The sequence below is a fragment of the Hyperolius riggenbachi genome, chromosome 11, assembly GCF_040937935.1.
Source record: "Hyperolius riggenbachi isolate aHypRig1 chromosome 11, aHypRig1.pri, whole genome shotgun sequence".
Lineage (NCBI taxonomy): Eukaryota > Metazoa > Chordata > Amphibia > Anura > Hyperoliidae > Hyperolius > Hyperolius riggenbachi.
In genome coordinates this window covers 76,467,033-76,486,320 of record NC_090656.1, presented here as the reverse complement: position 1 = coordinate 76,486,320, position 19,288 = coordinate 76,467,033, and the positions used below count along the sequence as shown (strand labels likewise).

The 19,288-nt window shown below is 43.3% G+C and overlaps 1 protein-coding gene across 1 annotated transcript in view; it reads right to left on the bottom strand.

The window, feature by feature from the left end:
- Positions 1–1,299: 1,299 nt before the first annotated feature.
- The window catches only part of PRRG4 (proline rich and Gla domain 4), a 53,992-nt gene continuing 36,003 nt past the window's right edge, over positions 1,300–19,288 (bottom strand). The window contains exons 4-6 of the mRNA XM_068261634.1: positions 14,271–14,313; positions 11,013–11,139; positions 1,300–1,788 (exon numbers count right to left, since the gene is read on the bottom strand). Of these exons, the coding sequence (XP_068117735.1) occupies positions 1,557–1,788; positions 11,013–11,139; positions 14,271–14,313 (402 nt within the window). The 3' untranslated portion in view covers positions 1,300–1,556. The remainder of the gene's footprint in view (positions 1,789–11,012; positions 11,140–14,270; positions 14,314–19,288) is intronic.

Here is a 19,288-nt window from a genome sequence, read left to right as displayed (position 1 = left end):
ACTGAAGAAGCATCCCAGACACAGTGGTACTCAGGTGGATGCAAGCTTTCATTACCTGATAAAGGTGCTCTTCCAAAAGTAGGGACGCGTTTGAGACTTTTTGTCTTGTTGTCTTAGTAGATAATTAGACCTGCTCACATATTTTTCACATTTGAATGACTCTATTAAAGAGGAGCTGTCAGACATACTATCACAGAAAAAAAAACATATATCAGTAGATAAATACTTGCTCTATTTACATAATATATGTATTGCACTGTCCACATTTTGATTTTAGTGATTTCTCTATAGTAAAAAAAGAGAAAATCCTTTTTAGGATTTTCCATCTTGACTCTATCTTGAAGCCAATCCTGACATCATTTTCTCCCTTACTCTGTCTGTGTTTGCATTGGCCGCCCTCCTCCCAGTCTTCAGACACTCCCACCCAGCTCTGCAATAGAAAGTGCATCTTCATTGTGTTACTCTGCAGTTTCTCAGCCAATCAGAGAGGAACAGATGTGTGGGAGGGGAAAACAGGAGGGAAAAAGGCTTCAGCCAATCAGACTGCATTAGTTACGTCTGAGGGGAAAGTAAGAAAACCCAGCATGCCTTGCAACTTCCTTTGTGCAGGGGATGTACCAGATAAGAGGCAGGGAAACTAGGGAATGATCTTTTATGGACAAGAAAAGTAAAAATGATTTTTAACTTTATGATTGCCTGGTTAGCATCCTTATTACTTGCTTACCAAATAAAAATAAAAAATTGATTCTTGATTTTATGCTCGACTGTTACACTTTAACACAAACCAACATAAATCCTTCACACTCCAAAATATATGCACACTGAAACTGTAGACTGCAATATAAATAACTACTGTTAAAACAGAATTCTAATTTACAAAAATAAACTGCAGTGTAGTGCACCAAATTAGTTCAGCGTTTGATCCTGTGTCACTCAAACAATAGTAAAACAATGAAACTAGTTAGGAGAGTACTAATTTATTGCTATAGTAAACTTTTTGGCCAGTACTTTAAATTAAACTTTCACATGATTAAAGTCCTTATAGATTCCGCCTATTGATGTGTCATATAAAAAAGCTGAGTAGGAAGCTGAGTAGGCGTAATACTATAAAACATGCATGATAGAAGAAGACTTTATTTTGCTTCCATGTTGTTCCATATCCGGATCTCTGGTGCTTTGCGTGTTTGTAATCCACCATAAGGCTGTACTTTTTCTTTTGTCTCTTTGTGTAAAAATGTGCAATCTCACTGTTTACTTGAAAGGCCTTGGTTCTGTAGTCTCTGGATAACCTCCCCCCCCCCCCCCCCCCCCATGAATGTTTCTCTTCACCCTTTCTTCAGAGAACTATGTTGGAATTCTGTCTCCTGTAGGTGAAGATGAGAAGCCACCATTGATGCATTGATAGGCAACTATTAACCTTGCTTACAAAGGTCCACCATATTGATGTCCATTGTGAACGCATTTATTCCAGCCCTGGACACTGAGAAGGGTTATATGCTCATCAGTCATTCCAAAGCTCTTTCCAAATGTCACATGCCATTGGATAAGAGGCTGGCTCAAAAGACATGTGAAGCTGGAATAGAGAGACACTTTCTGTAGATTTTGGCCTCTGCTTCAGTTCCTGGGTAAGGAGGAGGTGGAAACTCCTGTGTAGGATTCATAGTCACCACTTGTTCATAGGGTGGTGGCCCAGTTTCTGCTGGTGGTGGAGCAAAGGGCTGCAGAGGAACAAATTCATCTCTCCTGGACCTGATGGAGGCGTTCCTGCTGTCATGTTCTTCATCTGGACTGTAATGAGAGAAAGAAGTACTTCATCTGTAATTTCAGGTTAAACATTTTAGTAAGAGTGCATAGAAAATAATTAGAAATCAGTGCATTATTTGCTTAGCGACTTAATTGTAACTGCATCTAGCATATACATGTCAAACTCCGGCTCGTGGGACAAATCTGTCCCTCAGAGCCATTGAATTTGGCCCTCAAGTGGTTTTCCCACTTTGCATTATGTTTGTCCCACTCTAGCCTATCAGGGAAGCTATATTGGAGGTAAAACCCTAGAACACCAGGGAAGTCATATGGGGGAGGTAGAGGGAAAGCACTAGACACCAGGGAACTGAATAGGGGAAGGATGACCACTAGGCACCAGGGAACTGTATAGGGGTTGGAGGGGAGCCATTAAATACCAGGGAACTTTATAAGGGAGTAAGGTGGCCAGTGGACATTGAGGTCTGCCCACAACTAGGTCCCAATGTACAATTTCGGCCCACTGGGTGAGTTTGACACCCCTGATCTAGAGGCTTCAGTGGAGACCATATTCTCACAATAAACTCATAAGGTTGGGAATATTTGAGGCATGTCTGAAAAGTAACAGCCATATTCAGTTAATCAATTAAGCAAACATTAAAGTTGTCTTATTTTAGACACACTGGCCCATCTCCTATTAACTTTTCTACTGACTTTTCTCCAAGGTGATATTTTCAAACCTTATTAATAAAATACCTTAAAAGCTCTCACCAAGCAAGAAATTACTCAAAATAAGTTTGATATAACTGTTTACATACTTTTTAGTACTTTTTAAATTGCTAAGTGCTGAAACGTTATTTTTTGGATAAGATGAAAAATATATCTTGGGAGAAAAATGAATTAGATAGGCCACTGGACACATTAGGTTGCTTCCATGGGCTTGATTCACAAAGCGGTGCTAACCTACTTAGCACGTCTAAAGTCTTTGGACGCGCTAACCAGGGTGCTAAGTAGGTTAGCACCGGATTTCTCAATCAGATCGCGCGCTAACTTTGCGCGCGCAAAGTTTTACGCGCGCAAAGTTTTATGCGCGCTAAGTCCCATAGGCTTTAATGGTCACTTCGCGCGGAGCGCCCTGCACTCTGTGCCGTACGCGCGTAAAGTTTTACGCGCATAAAGTTTTGCGCGCGTAAAGTTTTATGCGCGAAAAGCTTGTTTAGACGTGCTAAGGGGGTTTTCACAGGCGTGCTAACATTTAGCACCGCTTTGTGAATCAAGCCCATATGTGTAAAAGATCCAACATAAGCTGCAAAAAGATGTCATTTGCATTGAGATAAACATCTCAAGTACTCACTTCCTGTATGTATATACCGTATTTTTTTGGAATACAAGACACAATTGTTCTCCCTCCAAAATGGGGAGAAAAAAATCACGGCGTCTTACATTCCAAATATAGGGAGTCCCCGACTTACGAACGCCAGCCGATACGAACCACCGGCCTGCTGCAATGTCCATCGCCTCCGGCGGTGATCAGAGACCTCTCCTATCTCTCACTGCTCTGCAATTTTAGGGAGAGCAGTTTTGGGATTTGCTTTCCCTTATGAATTTGCGCCAAAAATGCTGCATGCAGGGCGATTGCGATTTCAGCAAATTTCAATCCCTCCTGTAGGATCATGGCCATTGACTTTCAGCAGCGAAGCGCTTTTGGAGTAGCCAGTGAGCAGGCACATATCTAAGGTTATAGCTACTTAATAGGAGGTTGTATATTCTGTGTCTATAGAACAGTGTGTTTAACGTTATTTTATATTCTTATATGGATAAATGGTTTTGTAAGGTTCACAACAAATGCCATGTGCTTGGGGTATAAGTGTTTGGTGTCAACCACCCTATAAGTTCAAAGCAACTGGAAACTGATTCCACACACGGTAATATAGGACAGACTGCATTTGCAAAAAAAAAAAAAAAAACCACAAACAAATTTTACATATTTTACAATCAGATTGCTGCTCAAAGGATAACGTTCAAGATTGAATCCATGTGTTTAATGCTGGGTACACACCATGCGTTTTCCCGCTCGTTCCACGGGTCGATCGGGATCGATTTGATTATTTCCGACGTGCTCGATTTGAGTTTCGATCGTTCCTGCTGTTGATTTGCATGTTAAGTATGCAAAATCGACGGCAGGAACGATCGAAGCCCGAATCGAGAATGTTGGAAATAATCTAATCCATCCCGATCAACCCACAGATCGAGCGGGAAAACGCGTGGTGTGTACCCAACATAAGACACACATTCCAAGTGCTTCAGAAACGTTCAAGTGAAACAAAAAATAAAAAATACACTAACCTTAAAGCTATGCACATGCACATCATTTGGAGTAATTTTTCAACAAAGTCGATTTTTGAAAATTGTAGTATGTATAATGGGAGACCAAAAACAATATCCTTACAGGTGTGCCACAACATCAATGAATTCCATATATGAGTACAAGGATATATACTGTATATTCCTGCATATAAGACTACTTTTTAACCCTTGAAAATCTTCTGAAAAGTTGGGGGTCGTCTTATACGCCGGGTGTCATTGATGCCGGGTGATACGCCCTATCCTGTTACCACATCTCAGATCTCCCTGCTGAGGGAGCGCAATCTATTCTTCCATACCGCTGTGATAAACAGGTAGACAAGGAGAGCTGACCGGTCTACTTAAGAAGAGTTGACCAATGCAACAAGTCAATTGACTATATACTGTTATATACTGGGTAACACATACAGTACAGCACCAGTATCTGTTTTTACACAGCACCAGTACATGATTTTTTTATTCGTATTTTTATTTGGTGTGCGTTGGAAGAGGGGTAGTCTTATACGGCGAGTATATCCCAAACTCTATATTTTAACTGGAAAAGTCGGGGGATCGTCTTATACGCCCAGTCGTCTTATACGCCGGAATATACGGTAATAAAATGACTTGAGGCAACTCAGAAGGATTTGGGTACTTTTCTGTTAGTCAGGCGCTACCGCTAGGTGGCGCTAATTACTATTCCCCCTCCAGGGCGCCATGGATAGTAGGGAAAGATGTAACTCTGCTGCCAGCTGGAGTTACATCTTTCCCTACTATCCATGGCGGCCTGGAGGGGGAATAGTAATTAGCGCCACCTAGCGGTTGTGCCCGGCTCACGGAAAAGTACCAGGATTTGTATGCAAAGACAGACAAACATTTAATGTATCAGAAATGCAAACAGGTGTAGCAAAAAAAATCACAGAGTTCATCCTTCAGAATGAAGTTCTGAAGTTCAGAATAAAGTTCTATAAATCCCATAGTGGATAATCACATACTGTATAAAGATTACAAAAAGACAATTTGTTTTGAGATGACAACGTCGACTTGTTTCGGGCAGACCCTTTATCAGGCCTTCGCAAATAGTGATAAAAATCTGTACTGAAGGAACATAACATGATGCAGCATTTTATTATATATCCTTGTACTTCTATATGATTTTCGAAAATTGCACATGCGGCGTATTCCACCCAGAGGTAAGCCCAGCCTTACCTCTTTTTTTTACTTGCCTTTAATGTATTTTACTCATGTTGCCTCTGTTATCCTCTTATATTGTCCACCCTTGGTAGAGGGGAGTTACTCCGTTTCCTGGCTACAGAGAACAACTTCTTATGCCGGGAATACACGGTACAATTGTACCGCTCGATTATGCCGTCGGATCGATTCCCCACTCGACCCCGAGGGCGATTCTCTTATTTTCTGCTCGTTTTCCTTATCTTTTTCCATTGTGCCCCATGCAGTAGCGAGCGCAGAATCGATCCGGCGGGTGATCGGACATGTCAAAAATTATCAATCGAGCCATCTAATGGTGTGTACCGTGTATTCCCAGCATTAACCTGAGTGAGGTCAGGTTTGTTCTCCTCGCCTGCATGTACAGGGGTTGTATTTGAGGTAACCCGCGTTTGTGTGTATAATTCTACCCAGAGCAGGATCATCCACCAAGCCACCTAAGCAGGCGTTTGAGGACCTAGTAGGTGTCAATGGGCCAACCTGCCACCTTCGCTGACCTCTCTACACTTCAGCTTACCAAAAGGACCACAAGAGGGTTCAAGATCTACTACCTTGCCTAGGGCCCCATTACATCTTAATCCATCTATGACTCTACATCCTGCACACTGATCTCACCACTAGTAACCAATGTACTACAACATATTGGACTCTTGGTCTCGTTTTTATGTTTTAGTTAAGTTCCTTCCTCCAGTAGGAGCCAATCAGATGTTTGCTTCCACTTCCTGAAGAAACACCCGACATGTGACTGAGAGCTATGGGCCATTACATCACAGATATTTGCACAGGCTTAGAAACCCTACTGCTTTGCTCTTGCAGTGACTGTCTGTCGGGAGTCTAATAATGCAGCAGCTGACCCTAAACTTCCAAATAAAGAGAATCGGGAGGAAGATATCAAATATGCAGCTTTGTGTCCCAGGCTCTATAATTACAGGGGTATAATTACACGCTTTGTGTGTTTTCTCAGTCAGGCAAGGCTATTATTCTGCTGTAATTACACAGTCCTGAATTGTCTTACTGCAGAAGTTTCAAGACACTCGGAATTTCCATGGTGAATTGCATATAAGAAGTAGGAGGGGTGGGGGGAGGGTGTGATCAGGGCTGCCAGCAAGAAAAAGAAACCTGATTCCCTGCAGATTTCACGGTCAATTGGATGTGTATCAGGATCAAATGTCTTTCATGGATTAACATTTCTGAAAGACTCATTTGATAAGAGGGTGATGTGTTCAAGTATCACCACTAGGGGCACTGAAGTTCTCTCATAAATGTATTTTCTTTTCCAGTGCAGCTGTGTGTGAAAGAACAGACTGAGAAAGTGTTTTTATGCATAGATAGTTACCAAATTGCAGAAATATTAACTGCTAATCTGCAGCTGTTGGGGTTGTACAAAATGAAAAGTCACTGCTTATTTCTTATTAGGGACAGACAAATACAAGCTGAGCTGTTCAGTTGTTTAGTTTTTATTCCAATCCTTGTTAATGCAACTATATGTACTTGGAAGAAGTGGGCAATGTATAGATCAATAACAAATAATGGTGATCAGATAGGTGTCCACTAATGATACAATCTTAATTGTACAATCTTACCACTTGTATGTAACATGAAGGACTATTATTATATTTTATCCTTATTTAGTATTTATATAGCGCTGACATCGTCCACAGAAGAGTATATATTGTCTTGTCAATGAACTGTCCCTCAGAGGGGCTCACAATCTAATCCCTACCATAGTCATAAGTCTATCTCGTGTAGTGTATGTATTGTAGTCTAGGGCCAATTTAGGGGAAGCAGATTAATTTTCTGTATGTTTTAGGGATGTGGGAGGAGACCGGAGTGCCCTGAGCAAACCCATGCAGGGACAGGGAGAACATACAAACTCCACGCAGATAGTGCCATGGCTGGAGATAGAAACCAGGGAGCCAGCGCTGCAAGGCAAGAGTGCTAACCACTACGCCACTATGCTGCCCAGACTACCTAAACTATGAAAGTATGCATTCAAAGCATATTCGCTCAGTTTACTCTTCTTCTACATAGATTTGGTAAAATTGTACAATCAAGTTTGTATAGTTAGTGGGCAGCTTAAAGCAGTAGGATCAGCCATACTATGCCAGGGGAAAAAAAACACATATATAAGTAGATTAATACTTGATCTGCTTACATAACACATGTATTGTACTGTCCATGTTTTGATTTCAGTGAACGTAAATAGTAAATTACGAGAATTCTGTTCCTGGTGGGGGCCATGTCTTTTGCCCACAGTTAAGGCTAACTCGTGATGTCATTTCTGCCCTTTACTTTTTTTCTTGTCTCCTCCAATCGCTGAGTCGCCTCAGCTTTGCTTGTAAACACAAGTGAGTAGGGGATCAGGTTTCAGATAAGCAGCTGGCAGGGGAATAAAAGAAAGAGGAGGAATAGATTATAGATAAAAAGAACCCCCAGCATGCAATTTTTTGGCAACGACTACTAAAGGGCCAGTTCTTCTTAAGTATGTGATAACTCCAAATCATAACGGCAGAAAAAGTTTTGAAAGATTTGAATGCAGGATTAGCATCTTTATCACTTAATACACTCAGACCAGTTGCTGTTGAAATTTGATTTTTATGGTGACGATACCGCTTTAAGAGGGAAATTCCTCCTTTTGTGGTAATCGTCACGAAAGTAAGAAGTGAAAGTCATGCAAGAAAATGAAAGCTAGATGCTGCCAGGGGCATATCTGGCATATGTAGTGCCTATGGCAAACACTGGCAAACACTGAAATTGTGCCTCTATGGTTCCCTAGTCACCCTAATCAAATATTTCCATGCCTCCAGATGAAAGAATCAAGTAGTCACATGTCTCCAGATAATTCATCAAGCAGTCACATGCTCTGCTCCCCAATAAAAATATTAGTAGCCACAAGCATCCAGAAAATATTTAAATAGGTGCCTCATGATAACAAATTAAATAGCCAGGTGCAAGAAATTAGCCATGTTTCCCAGGTAAAATGAATATGATCTGAGTGATGGGGAGGCGACACAGGGGCAGGTATGGAGGCACAGCACAGGGCCATGCCGGCACCCCTCTAGATCAGGGGTGCCCACGCTTTTTTGGCTCGCAAGCTACCTTTAAAACCGCTGCGGCCACGAGATCTACCGGCTAAACCCCCCCCCCCCATGCATACACAGTCGCAGTATTCTACTCCGCACCCCCCCCCCCCCCCCCCAAATCAAGCCTAGTAAAATACATTACAAAAGCCTTCTCCCCTTCACAGTATAACTAATCCCCCCTCCCTATCCCGGCAGTCCACAATCCTTCTGCCCCCTTCAGACATACGAGCATAGCAAATAGCTTCAGAATCATCCTGAAGCTGTTTGCTCACATACACTACCTCACATGCAGCCAGGTGGGAGAAGACGCTGCGCACGCAGGCAGCCTGGAGGGGAAGAGACGCACGGCTCACAAGCAGCCTGGAGGGGAGGAGACCTGTCTCCTCATTGGCTCCTCTACCCTCTAGCTGCGCCTCCCCTTTAGATGCGCCTCTCCCCTCTTCTCCCTGATGCGAGCGGTAGCAAAATCTGATAGCCGCGGCTGCGCGGCTTCAGATTTTGACAGGACGCGGACAAGCGGCCGCAATCTACTCATCAGGCGGTCGCGATCTACCGGTAGATCGCGATCAACCTATTGGGCACCCCTGCTCTAGATCATACGTCACTGTATGCTGCTTATCATTGATCCAACACAGATGCAAGCTAACTTATGGACAGTTGTAGATTTTATTTGTTGGCACACCTTCTGTGTCCTAGATCTGATTTTCATGTTAGTCACAATTCATGTGCTTCTGTGTAGCGCAATAAAATAAAAGTCTAGAGGAATTTCCCAGTTTTAAATAACATAATTTAAATACAAAAAGTGTAAAGTGCTTGATGGCATCATTTTTTGTACCTGAAGTGACATGAGGAGATAAATGTGGTAATTATAATGCTATGAATATCTTGTCTGAGGTCTTTCCATTTTCCTGCATGGTAAGTGATTAAAAAAGTGCTGCTATCTATGCAAATGAGCCAGTTGAACAGAAAGTCAAATGCAGTCCTGAATATGAAATAGAAGGCAAAACACTTTTATCTGGCTAAAGAAATGCTGCTGATAACATTTTATAACTGAAAAGTTCTAATGGCTATTACAGCAAAGTCCCCGTTATCCAGAAATAATTGCCATTTGCAGAGTTTAGGGTGCAACAGAAGCAACTTACCTATCCTCCTGGTGCCGTCTTCTACATTTCAGCAGCTTCCAGCGGCTTCATTGCATGCATCCATGGGACCTGGCATGTCATGTGATCTGCATACACAGAGGACTGTGGAAAGTCGCTGGGAGCTACAGGAAGTGTAGAAGATGGCACCCAGAGGATCGGTAAGTAGTTTCTGCTGCATGGGGATGGGAGGTTTGTGCTATTTTCATCTGGTTGCTCAAGCAACCGGCAAACAAACATATCCGGCATCAGGCAATCCCCGCCTGAGCCGGATATCGGGGACTTTACTGTACTTCTATTTGTTTTGTACCTGATTGAAGCAGATTTTAAATCAGACTGTCATGGCTGCTATTTAGAATTCTTAAAAATACAGCCCTAAACTGAAAATAAATACAGTATATGAGACTCAGTTCTCTGTTACTAATGTTCTATTTACCATTAGTACTACACATACAATGGGCTCTATTCACAAAAAATCTCATAAATGACTTATTTTTCACCTAATTGAGAAAAATAACTTACTTTACAAGCAAAATAATCACTCAAAGAAACTTGTTCCTGATTAACTTTCAATATTACTTTTCATACCTTAATTATATTATATTTTTGCTCTTTTATAACTTAAAAATGTAACATCGATAAGGTGAAAACAGAGGAAGACAGGTGAAAAAGCTTTGTGAATTATTCCCAATGAAATTAATTATCTCAAAATTGTATTTTCAGTTTAGGTTTGCTTTAATCACTTTATGCCGTAGGCTGAAGGGTCTAAATATACATGCACAAGCGCTCCCACGGCACATGTGCAGAATGAACAGATATATAAACATCCTATTTACACTAATGGTGCACAAATAGGTCCATTTTGCAGAAAGTGGTTGAAGCAAACTTGTGAGTTCCTTAGGAGAGGAAGTCAGATACTTAACACTGTAGAGGGAAACCTCTGAATCCTCTAGAGAATTCCCACCCTTGCTAGACCCTTGGGACCCTCATGCCCTGCGCAGTGTGGCCGTGCTCGTTCACAGACAAGCCCTTGTCTAAGAGGTTTAGGGAGTCCCAGAGTTGGATCGGTGGAGGCAAAGAGGACTGTGGAAGCCTTTGGATTATGCAGAGGCTTCCCTCTACTGAGGTACCGTAAGCACCCATTTGGGCCAAATTTTTCTCTTCAGGTAAATATTTATGACAGATAGTATTTGCTGTAAGAGTCAAACCAGGATGAGGAGAAACATCAAATCTTAGGATCCACGCTGCCAAAGGGCCATATTGTGGACCTAACCTAACTAAAGTTGGACTGGAGAAACCCAGAGCCCATAATGCGATCCACCAATCCTAGACTGGATTTAAAAAAAAATGCCTGCTATTAAGACCAAAACGTTTGCAACCCTCTTCTGTGTCATATAAAAACGTACAGTTATTGAAAAATTACAGGTAGATAGAAATACAGAGAAGCCAGTTAAATCGGTAAACAGGCTACAGTACTTACAATGGGCTCTGCCTGTGTGGGTCACAGTAGATGGTATACCAATAGTATCCAAGAAGGCCAAATATGACCAAGAATGTCCCTGCAGAAATTAGACCAGTCAGGAGTCCAACCACATCAACCTTCACACCTGTTTGAGGAGGAAAATAATGTTATTCCTGGTCTGGATTATTTCAAGCATGCAGATATTTGTCATTAGTTACTATTATTTACATTTTAATGTTAGGTTCACACTTGAGTAAAAACGCTCAGATTCAGCCAGGCGGACGCGGGTGTGCAACCAGATCCTGTGTTTAGCACTGGACCCAGTCATATTTTCCACTTAAATCATAGCAGCATGGGAGCAAAAAGGGGGAGTGGAGCGCATGTTCCCATCAGGCCATGTTTGGACTGGGAGGTGGAAAAACTGAGGAAATCCACCTGCTGGCCAAGCAGCAGAATCCCTGTGTTGTCATTCCGAATACAAGCCTGTAGCAAGTCTTCACTGTGAGCAGCAACACCTGATTACTGCTGCTTGGCCAGCAGGTAGATGTCCTCAGCTTTCCAACCTCCCAGTCCAACACTGCATCAGGCATGATTTTCCTGGAGACCACAAGCCCATGGAATCCATGCAAGCCTGTGAGAATGGACAGTGTCCACTCTCACTGGACTGTTTTCCCCTTCCCTTCTGGATCTCCTCACCTTTCTTCTGCGTCTTCTGCTGCCATTTGCCTCTTCATACTTTTATTGAATGAATGTGTGGGCTGGCTACTTATAAGGAAATGTGCATGTGTATGCAATGTAATAGCTCTCAAATGTCCCTTTTTCAGAGGGACAGTCCCTCTTTGGGATTCAGACCCCTCTGTCCCTCTTTCTTCCTCATTAGTCCTTCTTTCAGGACTGATGTAAAGCTCTGAGTGAATATTTGTATTTTTTTGTACCTAAAATGTGTTTAATTGACTCTAAACTTTATCCCCATCCTTTAAATTGATGCATTTCTTACCTCCATATGTTAATATTAAGGAAACCTAACGATGATAGAAAGGAGCAGCGTGGAAGTAATTATAAAACGATATCTTTTGCTTATAGATTCTTTGTGGTATGCAATGACTGTATGCAATGATGTGGTAGGGGCGTGTCTTAAGGTGGCCCTCTTCCATAGCTCATAAAGTTGGGAGGTATGCACTGTTTCCCTTTTCATTACAATAGATCCTTGTGCAGGAGCAGCAACAACTGGCCACTAACACTAGTGGGTTTCCTCAGCCCTTGGCCAAGTATTTAGCCGACAGTGGCACACTAAGGGCTGGTTACATTTATGCATTCCCTAAAAGGGAATCTGAAGTGAAAATAAACTTATGATATAATGATTTGTATGTATAGTACTGCTAAAAACATTATTAGCACAAAAATGAGTCTCATATTGTTTCCAGTACAGGAAGAGTTAAGAAACTTCAGTTGTTATCTATGCAAAAGAGCTCTGGGACTTTATAAAGTCGTAGACAGCACTGTCTTTTGAAGCACTTATCTCAAGTATCTCTCATTGTTTCTTCTTTGTTTATGGTTTTTCTGCAGAGAAAAGTTCAAAGGGTCACTAGCCTGCTCTGTGAAATCATTATTAGAGAATGATGCAATGTTATAAAAAAAGCTATATACCTGAAAATAAAAATATGACACTATTTTCTTTGCTACTAATTTTCTATTAATTATCTAGATTATACATACAATACATTATATCATGAGTTTTTTTTCACTTCAGTGTCACGTTAACACTTTAGCACAACACATACATATGTCTGGTGAAGGGTCTGTTGCTGAGGTCTACTAAACATTTGATTTGTTGCAACGCACTGCGCCATCCAGAAACATGTTAGTTGCGTGTCTAAAGTTTTTCTTCAGTGTTACAATATAACACACCGGACACAGGCTCACAATGTGCAATTTCTTGGTAAACTAAAGTGAAAATGTACATTCACAGAGAAGTGGATGGTGACTGAGATCCTCAGCCTTATAAAAGTTGCCATTGTCCCAGATATAAATATTAATGGCTTTTGCATCTTTATTGCTTTCAGCATTGTTATTACTATAGTTATGCATTTCTATAGTATCATAGCTCCCAACTGTTTCTTTTTTAGAAGGACAGTCCCTCTTTGGAAACCAAATCCCCCGTCCCTCTTTCTTCCTTATTTGTCCCTCTTTTAGGACTGATGTACAGATCTGTGTAAACAGAGTCGGACTGGGACACTGGGGGCCCACCAAAGAAATTTCAACCTGGGGCCCACACATCCCATGATTGCGGGGGGAAAGGGGCGTGACCATGCACCGGAAGGTGGGCGTGGTCACGATGTATTATGGACAGGGCCAAATGTACATGATCTTAGCAGCATTGTAATTCAGAGACACTGCTGCCCAGCAACACTTTGCATAGAGTCCCCTCCTTCAATGTAAAGTAATGTCCTTCTTTGCAGAGGTTGCGACCGCAGAGGTTGCGACCGCATTGGGGCCCTTGGGCCAAAGGGGCTCCGAAGTCCCCTCCTTCAACTACAGTATTACCCTTCTATGGGTCCTGTGCTCATAATAATCACTTCTATGGATACTTTGAACAGTGGTAATCATTAACAAGCTATTTCCCATCCCCTTCTTGCACCTCTGACACTGTAGTTGCCATTGGCAGGTTTTGGTGCGTCATATCAATTGTTATGTATAGAGTGCTTGGGGGGCCCCATTATAAAATTTGCATCGAGGCTTACAGCTCCTTAGCTACGCCACTGCTCTCAGCATGAGTGATTACAGCACTGAGAAGAGAATTTTTGTGCTGCAGGCAGCAATTGGAGCTCTGTCAGACAAGGAGGGGGGCCCACCAGAGACCTGGAGGCAGGGCCCACCAAGGGCAAAAACTGTACTACTGTGGCCCAGTCCGACCCTGTGTGTAAATATATGTATTTTTTTACTGAAATGTGTTTAATTGGCTCCAAACTTTATTCCCTTTCTTTAAATTTGATCTATTTCTGAATTTAAAATGTCAATATGAAGAAAAACAAGCGATAATAGAGTGTGGTTTGAATTCTAAAATTACATCTTTTACTCATTAATTTTTAGTGGTATGTGTGACTGGGGGTGCGGCAGGGGTGTGGCTAGTGGTGTGATGGGGGCGTGATCAGGGGTGTGGCAGGGGCAGGTCTTAAAGTGTCCCTCTTTCTCATCTCAAAAGGTTTGGGAGGTATGTAGTACTGATACGTTTTACATATTACAGACACATCACTGCCAAAAATACTAATTATTTACCTTCAGTGGAGCGTGGATTAGAGTATTCCTTCCAGAACGCCATCTGTAAAAAATGAAATAAACCAGCTTTAAAAATATAATTTACTGCAGCAATATATCGCACAGGCAATCTGAATTGATTCACATTAAAAAAACTTGCAGTGTAAAGGCTGCCATTTTTTCTCCCTTAAAGGGAACCAGAGACGAAGCACCCTTGTGTATTTTACCATGTATATCAGTGGGAACATTAGAGAAAACACTTACCATGCTCTCTGTTTCCTCCTCACTGCTAAAAGTGTCTGTTATCAGCAGTCACAAGAATCCCAGACTGAGCAATTAAATCTGGCTTTGCTGGGAATGATTATTGCTGAGTCATTATAGCAAAGCCACAAGGGGGCAGGCTTGGGCTTGAAATAACACCACAGAAGACAGACTTAGCTATAATCTTTCTGTAGCAAAGCTAGACAGAGCAGCCTGACTTCTCAGTCGGGGGTTCTTATCAGACGTGATAACAGTCAGATTACACAGAGAACAATGAAACAAAGGGCAGATTAGGTGTTTACTGTCATGTTCCCACTGATTTATAAGGTAAAATACAAGAGGGTGCTTCATCTCTGGTTCTCTTTAAGGCACCATTTGGTTTCATTAGCTGCTGTCTGAGTCACATGAACAACAAGCATGCAGTCAATGGAAAAAGGTTTGTTCTGTATCATTGACTCTGAAGGTATTACAGGTACAGGATCAGTCAAGCTAGTGGTAGTTTTAATATAAAATCCCCTATGGCAGCGTCCATGTTCCTTTTACTTGAGATTCCCTTCAAAAAGCTCATGTTGCAATACCATACCATGCTGTCCCCATTTATTTACAAAGAATGGGCTTGTGCATCTTGCCGCTGTGCAATGCACCTGTAATGCTGGGCATACACGGGTCGATCCGGCAGCCGATTAGCCGAAATATCGACCCCCGCCGCGTCCCCGCTCGTCCACGCGTGTGCGCGGATTGATTCCCGCTCGTCCCCGCCGGTCAGAGCCGGATTAAGGCTACATGGGGCCCTAAGCAAAGTAACTGATTTCGGCCCCCCCCCCCCCCCCATCATGTCGTAATAGAATCAGAAGATGCAGCTGCACAGCAACATGCCACACACACCGGGGCAGCCGAGCTACTGGTTGCTATGGGCAACAGCCCGCTTTCCTCTGTGGGTGCACAATGCAGGGAATAGCAGTGGCAAAATGCAGAGTAAGAGATGAATGGCTGGGACATTTGCACTCAGGGGCTGGGGCACCCCTGTGAATAGGGCGCCAGATATTACAGCAGCCGCACTTTCCCCCTGCATCTCCAGCCTGGCAATAGCAGAAAGCTCTGGACACCGCCAAACCGGAAGCCGTTCCCCAGACAGAATTACATAACCACCCCCACCACCGAACAACCAATTTCCTCCCAAACTAGACAGCCACCATGCAGCCTCCATTTGTATCAGCGGGTCGTTCGTAATTTGGGGGTTTGTAAGTCGGGGACTACCTGTATTCCATTCCACCACATCCCAAAGGTCCTCTATTGGATTGAGATGGACCCATATGCAATTAAGTTTTTCTCTTGGGTTTTCTCCTAGGAGATACTTTTCCATCTTCTCTTTAAAATAATTTTTCAGCACTTTGCAAATGAAAATGCATATAAAAGAAGGTGAAAAAGTACTAGCAAAATTATTTTGAGTATTTTCTTTTTTGCTGGTGGTTTAAAGGGCATTTTATGCCAAGGTGTGAAAATATCACTTAGGTGAAAACTCAGGAGAAAGGCATATTGGCCCTGGTGACTCTGAAAGCCGATTAGCCGAAATATCGACCCCCGCCGCGTCCCCGCTCGTCCACGCGTGTGCGCGGATTGATTCCCGCTCGTCCCCGCCGGTCAGAGCCGGATTAAGGCTACATGGGGCCCTAAGCAAAGTAACTGATTTGGGCCCCCCCCCCCCCCCATCATGTCGTAATAGAATCAGAAGATGCAGCTGCACAGCAACATGCCACACACACCGGGGCAGCCGAGCTACTGGTTGCTATGGGCAACAGCCCGCTTTCCTCTGTGGGTGCACAATGCAGGGAATAGCAGTGGCAAAATGCAGAGTAAGAGATGAATGGCTGGGACATTTGCACTCAGGGGCTGGGGCACCCCTGTGAATAGGGCGCCAGATATTACAGCAGCCGCACTTTCCCCCTGCATCTCCAGCCTGGCAATAGCAGAAAGCTCTGGACACCGCCAAACCGGAAGCCGTTCCCCAGACAGAATTACATAACCACCCCCACCACCGAACAACCAATTTCCTCCCAAACTAGACAGCCACCATGCAGCCTCCATCCCAGTGAATACGATAGTCCAGCAGAGAAGGCAGCCGCAGCCGGGGAGAATGACAGCACCAGATGACTCACATTCACCTATTGCGATCCAAGCAATAGAGGTCCCGTCATCCGGAGCCCATCTGTATCCTCTAGAGTGCTGCCACTTTGTTACTACTACTATTACTACTTCCTACTTCTTGTCTGATCTGAGAATCAGGAAGTTCAGAGCGAGCGGCTGCACTGTAGAAGAGACAGATGGGTTTCAGATGACGGGATCTCTATCGCTTGGATCATGGATAGGTGAGTGAGCGTTTGCCATCTGCTGCTATCATTCGTGCTGCAGCTGTGGTTCTCTGTGGGAAGGGAGGGAGGAGTGGGCAGCGGCAGAGCACACAGTAGCAGGAGGGGGACCTAGGCGGAGAGCCTGGCTCTGAAGACAATCAGCAGCGCACGGCATCATTTGACAAGACAAGACAAATAACATTTATATTGCGCTTTTCTCCTGGCGGACTCAAAGCACCAGAGCTGCAGCCACTAGGACGCGCCCTATAGGCAGTAGCAGTGTTAGAGAGACTTGCCTAAGGTCTCCTACTGAATAGGTGCTGGCTTACTGAACAGGCAGAGGCGAGATTCGAACCCTGGTCTCCTGTGTCAGACGCAGAGCCCTTAAAGGGACTCCGAGCAGTGCCTGTGGTTATGCCTTTAAGCATACCCACAACTAATTAATTACATCCTCACACCTACCAGCATGATGTTTGTAATTATATCCCCCTGGGTTCCTTATATTTCATTGCATTGTGCTGAATCGAGCTGCCGACTTTGGAGAAAAGTCGTCCTGTGGCTGCGATTTCGATCGCGAATATAGCGAAAACTAAAAGGCATAGGGTGGCCGTTTCTATTTCATTGGAAAGAGGAGAAAGAGAGCTTTAAAATGATATGCAACTTTCCATAGTTACTGCACTGCTCAGAGTCCCTTTAACCATTATACCATCCAGCCACCGCTGACAGGATAGCGAGGGCTGGTTTATGTGCTGATGGGGCCCCTTCGACTCTGAATGGGGCCCCAAGCGACTGCTTTTGTTGCCTGGTCGGTAATCCGGCCCTGCCGCCGGTGCGTCTTATCAACCGCTCGATTCGCCGCTATTGTCCGCCTGGTGATCGAGAACGGAATCAATCCCCGCGGTGATCGGACACGTTGGCTATTATCAATCGAGCCATCAGGCTCGATTGATAATCCTCCCCTCGACGCCGTGTATGCCCAGCATTAGATTGCCCTGTGATAGTATGAATTACATTGCATTGGTATGGAGGATGTCATGAATCATCCTGCCCAGAATCCATTCATAGACTCAGTGAACTGCCTGTGGACACCTATAAGTACTGGCTGCTGGACCTGGACAAGTAACTGACTGTGAGATGCAGTTAGGCTTCGTTCACACATAAATCTGTACAATTCGGTCCAGTCCTGTCCTGTCAGTTTTACCCCCCTGTGCCTCCAGTGTCCCCCCCCACCCCCCCACCAGTGTCACCTCCGCCCTCTGTACCTGCTTATACAAATTTAAAAGCCATTTTTTCTTTGAATTTTTTAAAATCGATTTTCTCAAAAACTGCAAGTCCAATTTGAAAAAACTTTTTTACTTGTTCCCATGGAAACAGAGAATCCATGCCATTTGTATCAGCGGGTCGTTCGTAATTTGGGGGTTTGTAAGTCGGGGACTACCTGTATTCCATTCCACCACATCCCAAAGGTCCTCTATTGGATTGAGATGGACCCATATGCAATTAAGTTTTTCTCTTGGGTTTTCTCCTAGGAGATACTTTTCCATCTTCTCTTTAAAATAATTTTTCAGCACTTTGCAAATGAAAATGCATATAAAAGAAGGTGAAAAAGTACTAGCAAAATTATTTTGAGTATTTTCTTTTTTGCTGGTGGTTTAAAGGGCATTTTATGCCAAGGTGTGAAAATATCACTTAGGTGAAAACTCAGGAGAAAGGCATATTGGCCCTGGTGACTCTGAAAGCCATTGGAGAACAGTTAACTCACTTAAATGTAAAAAAAAAGTAAAGAGATGATGTGAGCTTTGTGGCATGTTGCATTATCCTGCTGGAAGTAGCCAACAGAAGACGTTTACAATGTGGTCATAATAGGATGGGCAATGCTAGCAACAAAGTGTGCAAAGAAGGTCCGCCACACAATTATACCACCACCAGCAGAACTGTTGACACAAGGCGGGATGGATCCATGCTTTCATGTTGTTTATGACAAATTCTAACCTTGCCATCAGAGTGTCGCAGCTGAATTGGCGGCACATCCGACCGGCAACATTTTTCCAATCATGTATTAGCTAATTTTGTTGAGCCTGTTGTAATTTTGTTGAGTCTGCTAAATTGTAGTCTCAGTTTCCTGTTCTTGGCTGACTGGATTGGCACCCAGTGTGGTCTTCTGCTGTTGTAGCCAATCTGCTTTAAGGTTCAATGTGCTGTGTGTACAAGGACAGTATTCTGCATACCTTGATTGTCATGATTGTCATGATTGGTTATTTGAGCCGTTGTTGCTTCTTGAACCAGTCTGCTTATTCTCCTCTGACCTTTGATATCAACAAAGCATTTTTGTCCACATAGTTGCCACTTACTGGATATTTTCTCTTTTTGACCATTCTCTGTAAACTCTAGACATGGTTGTGTGAGCAAATTCCAGTAGATCAGCAGATA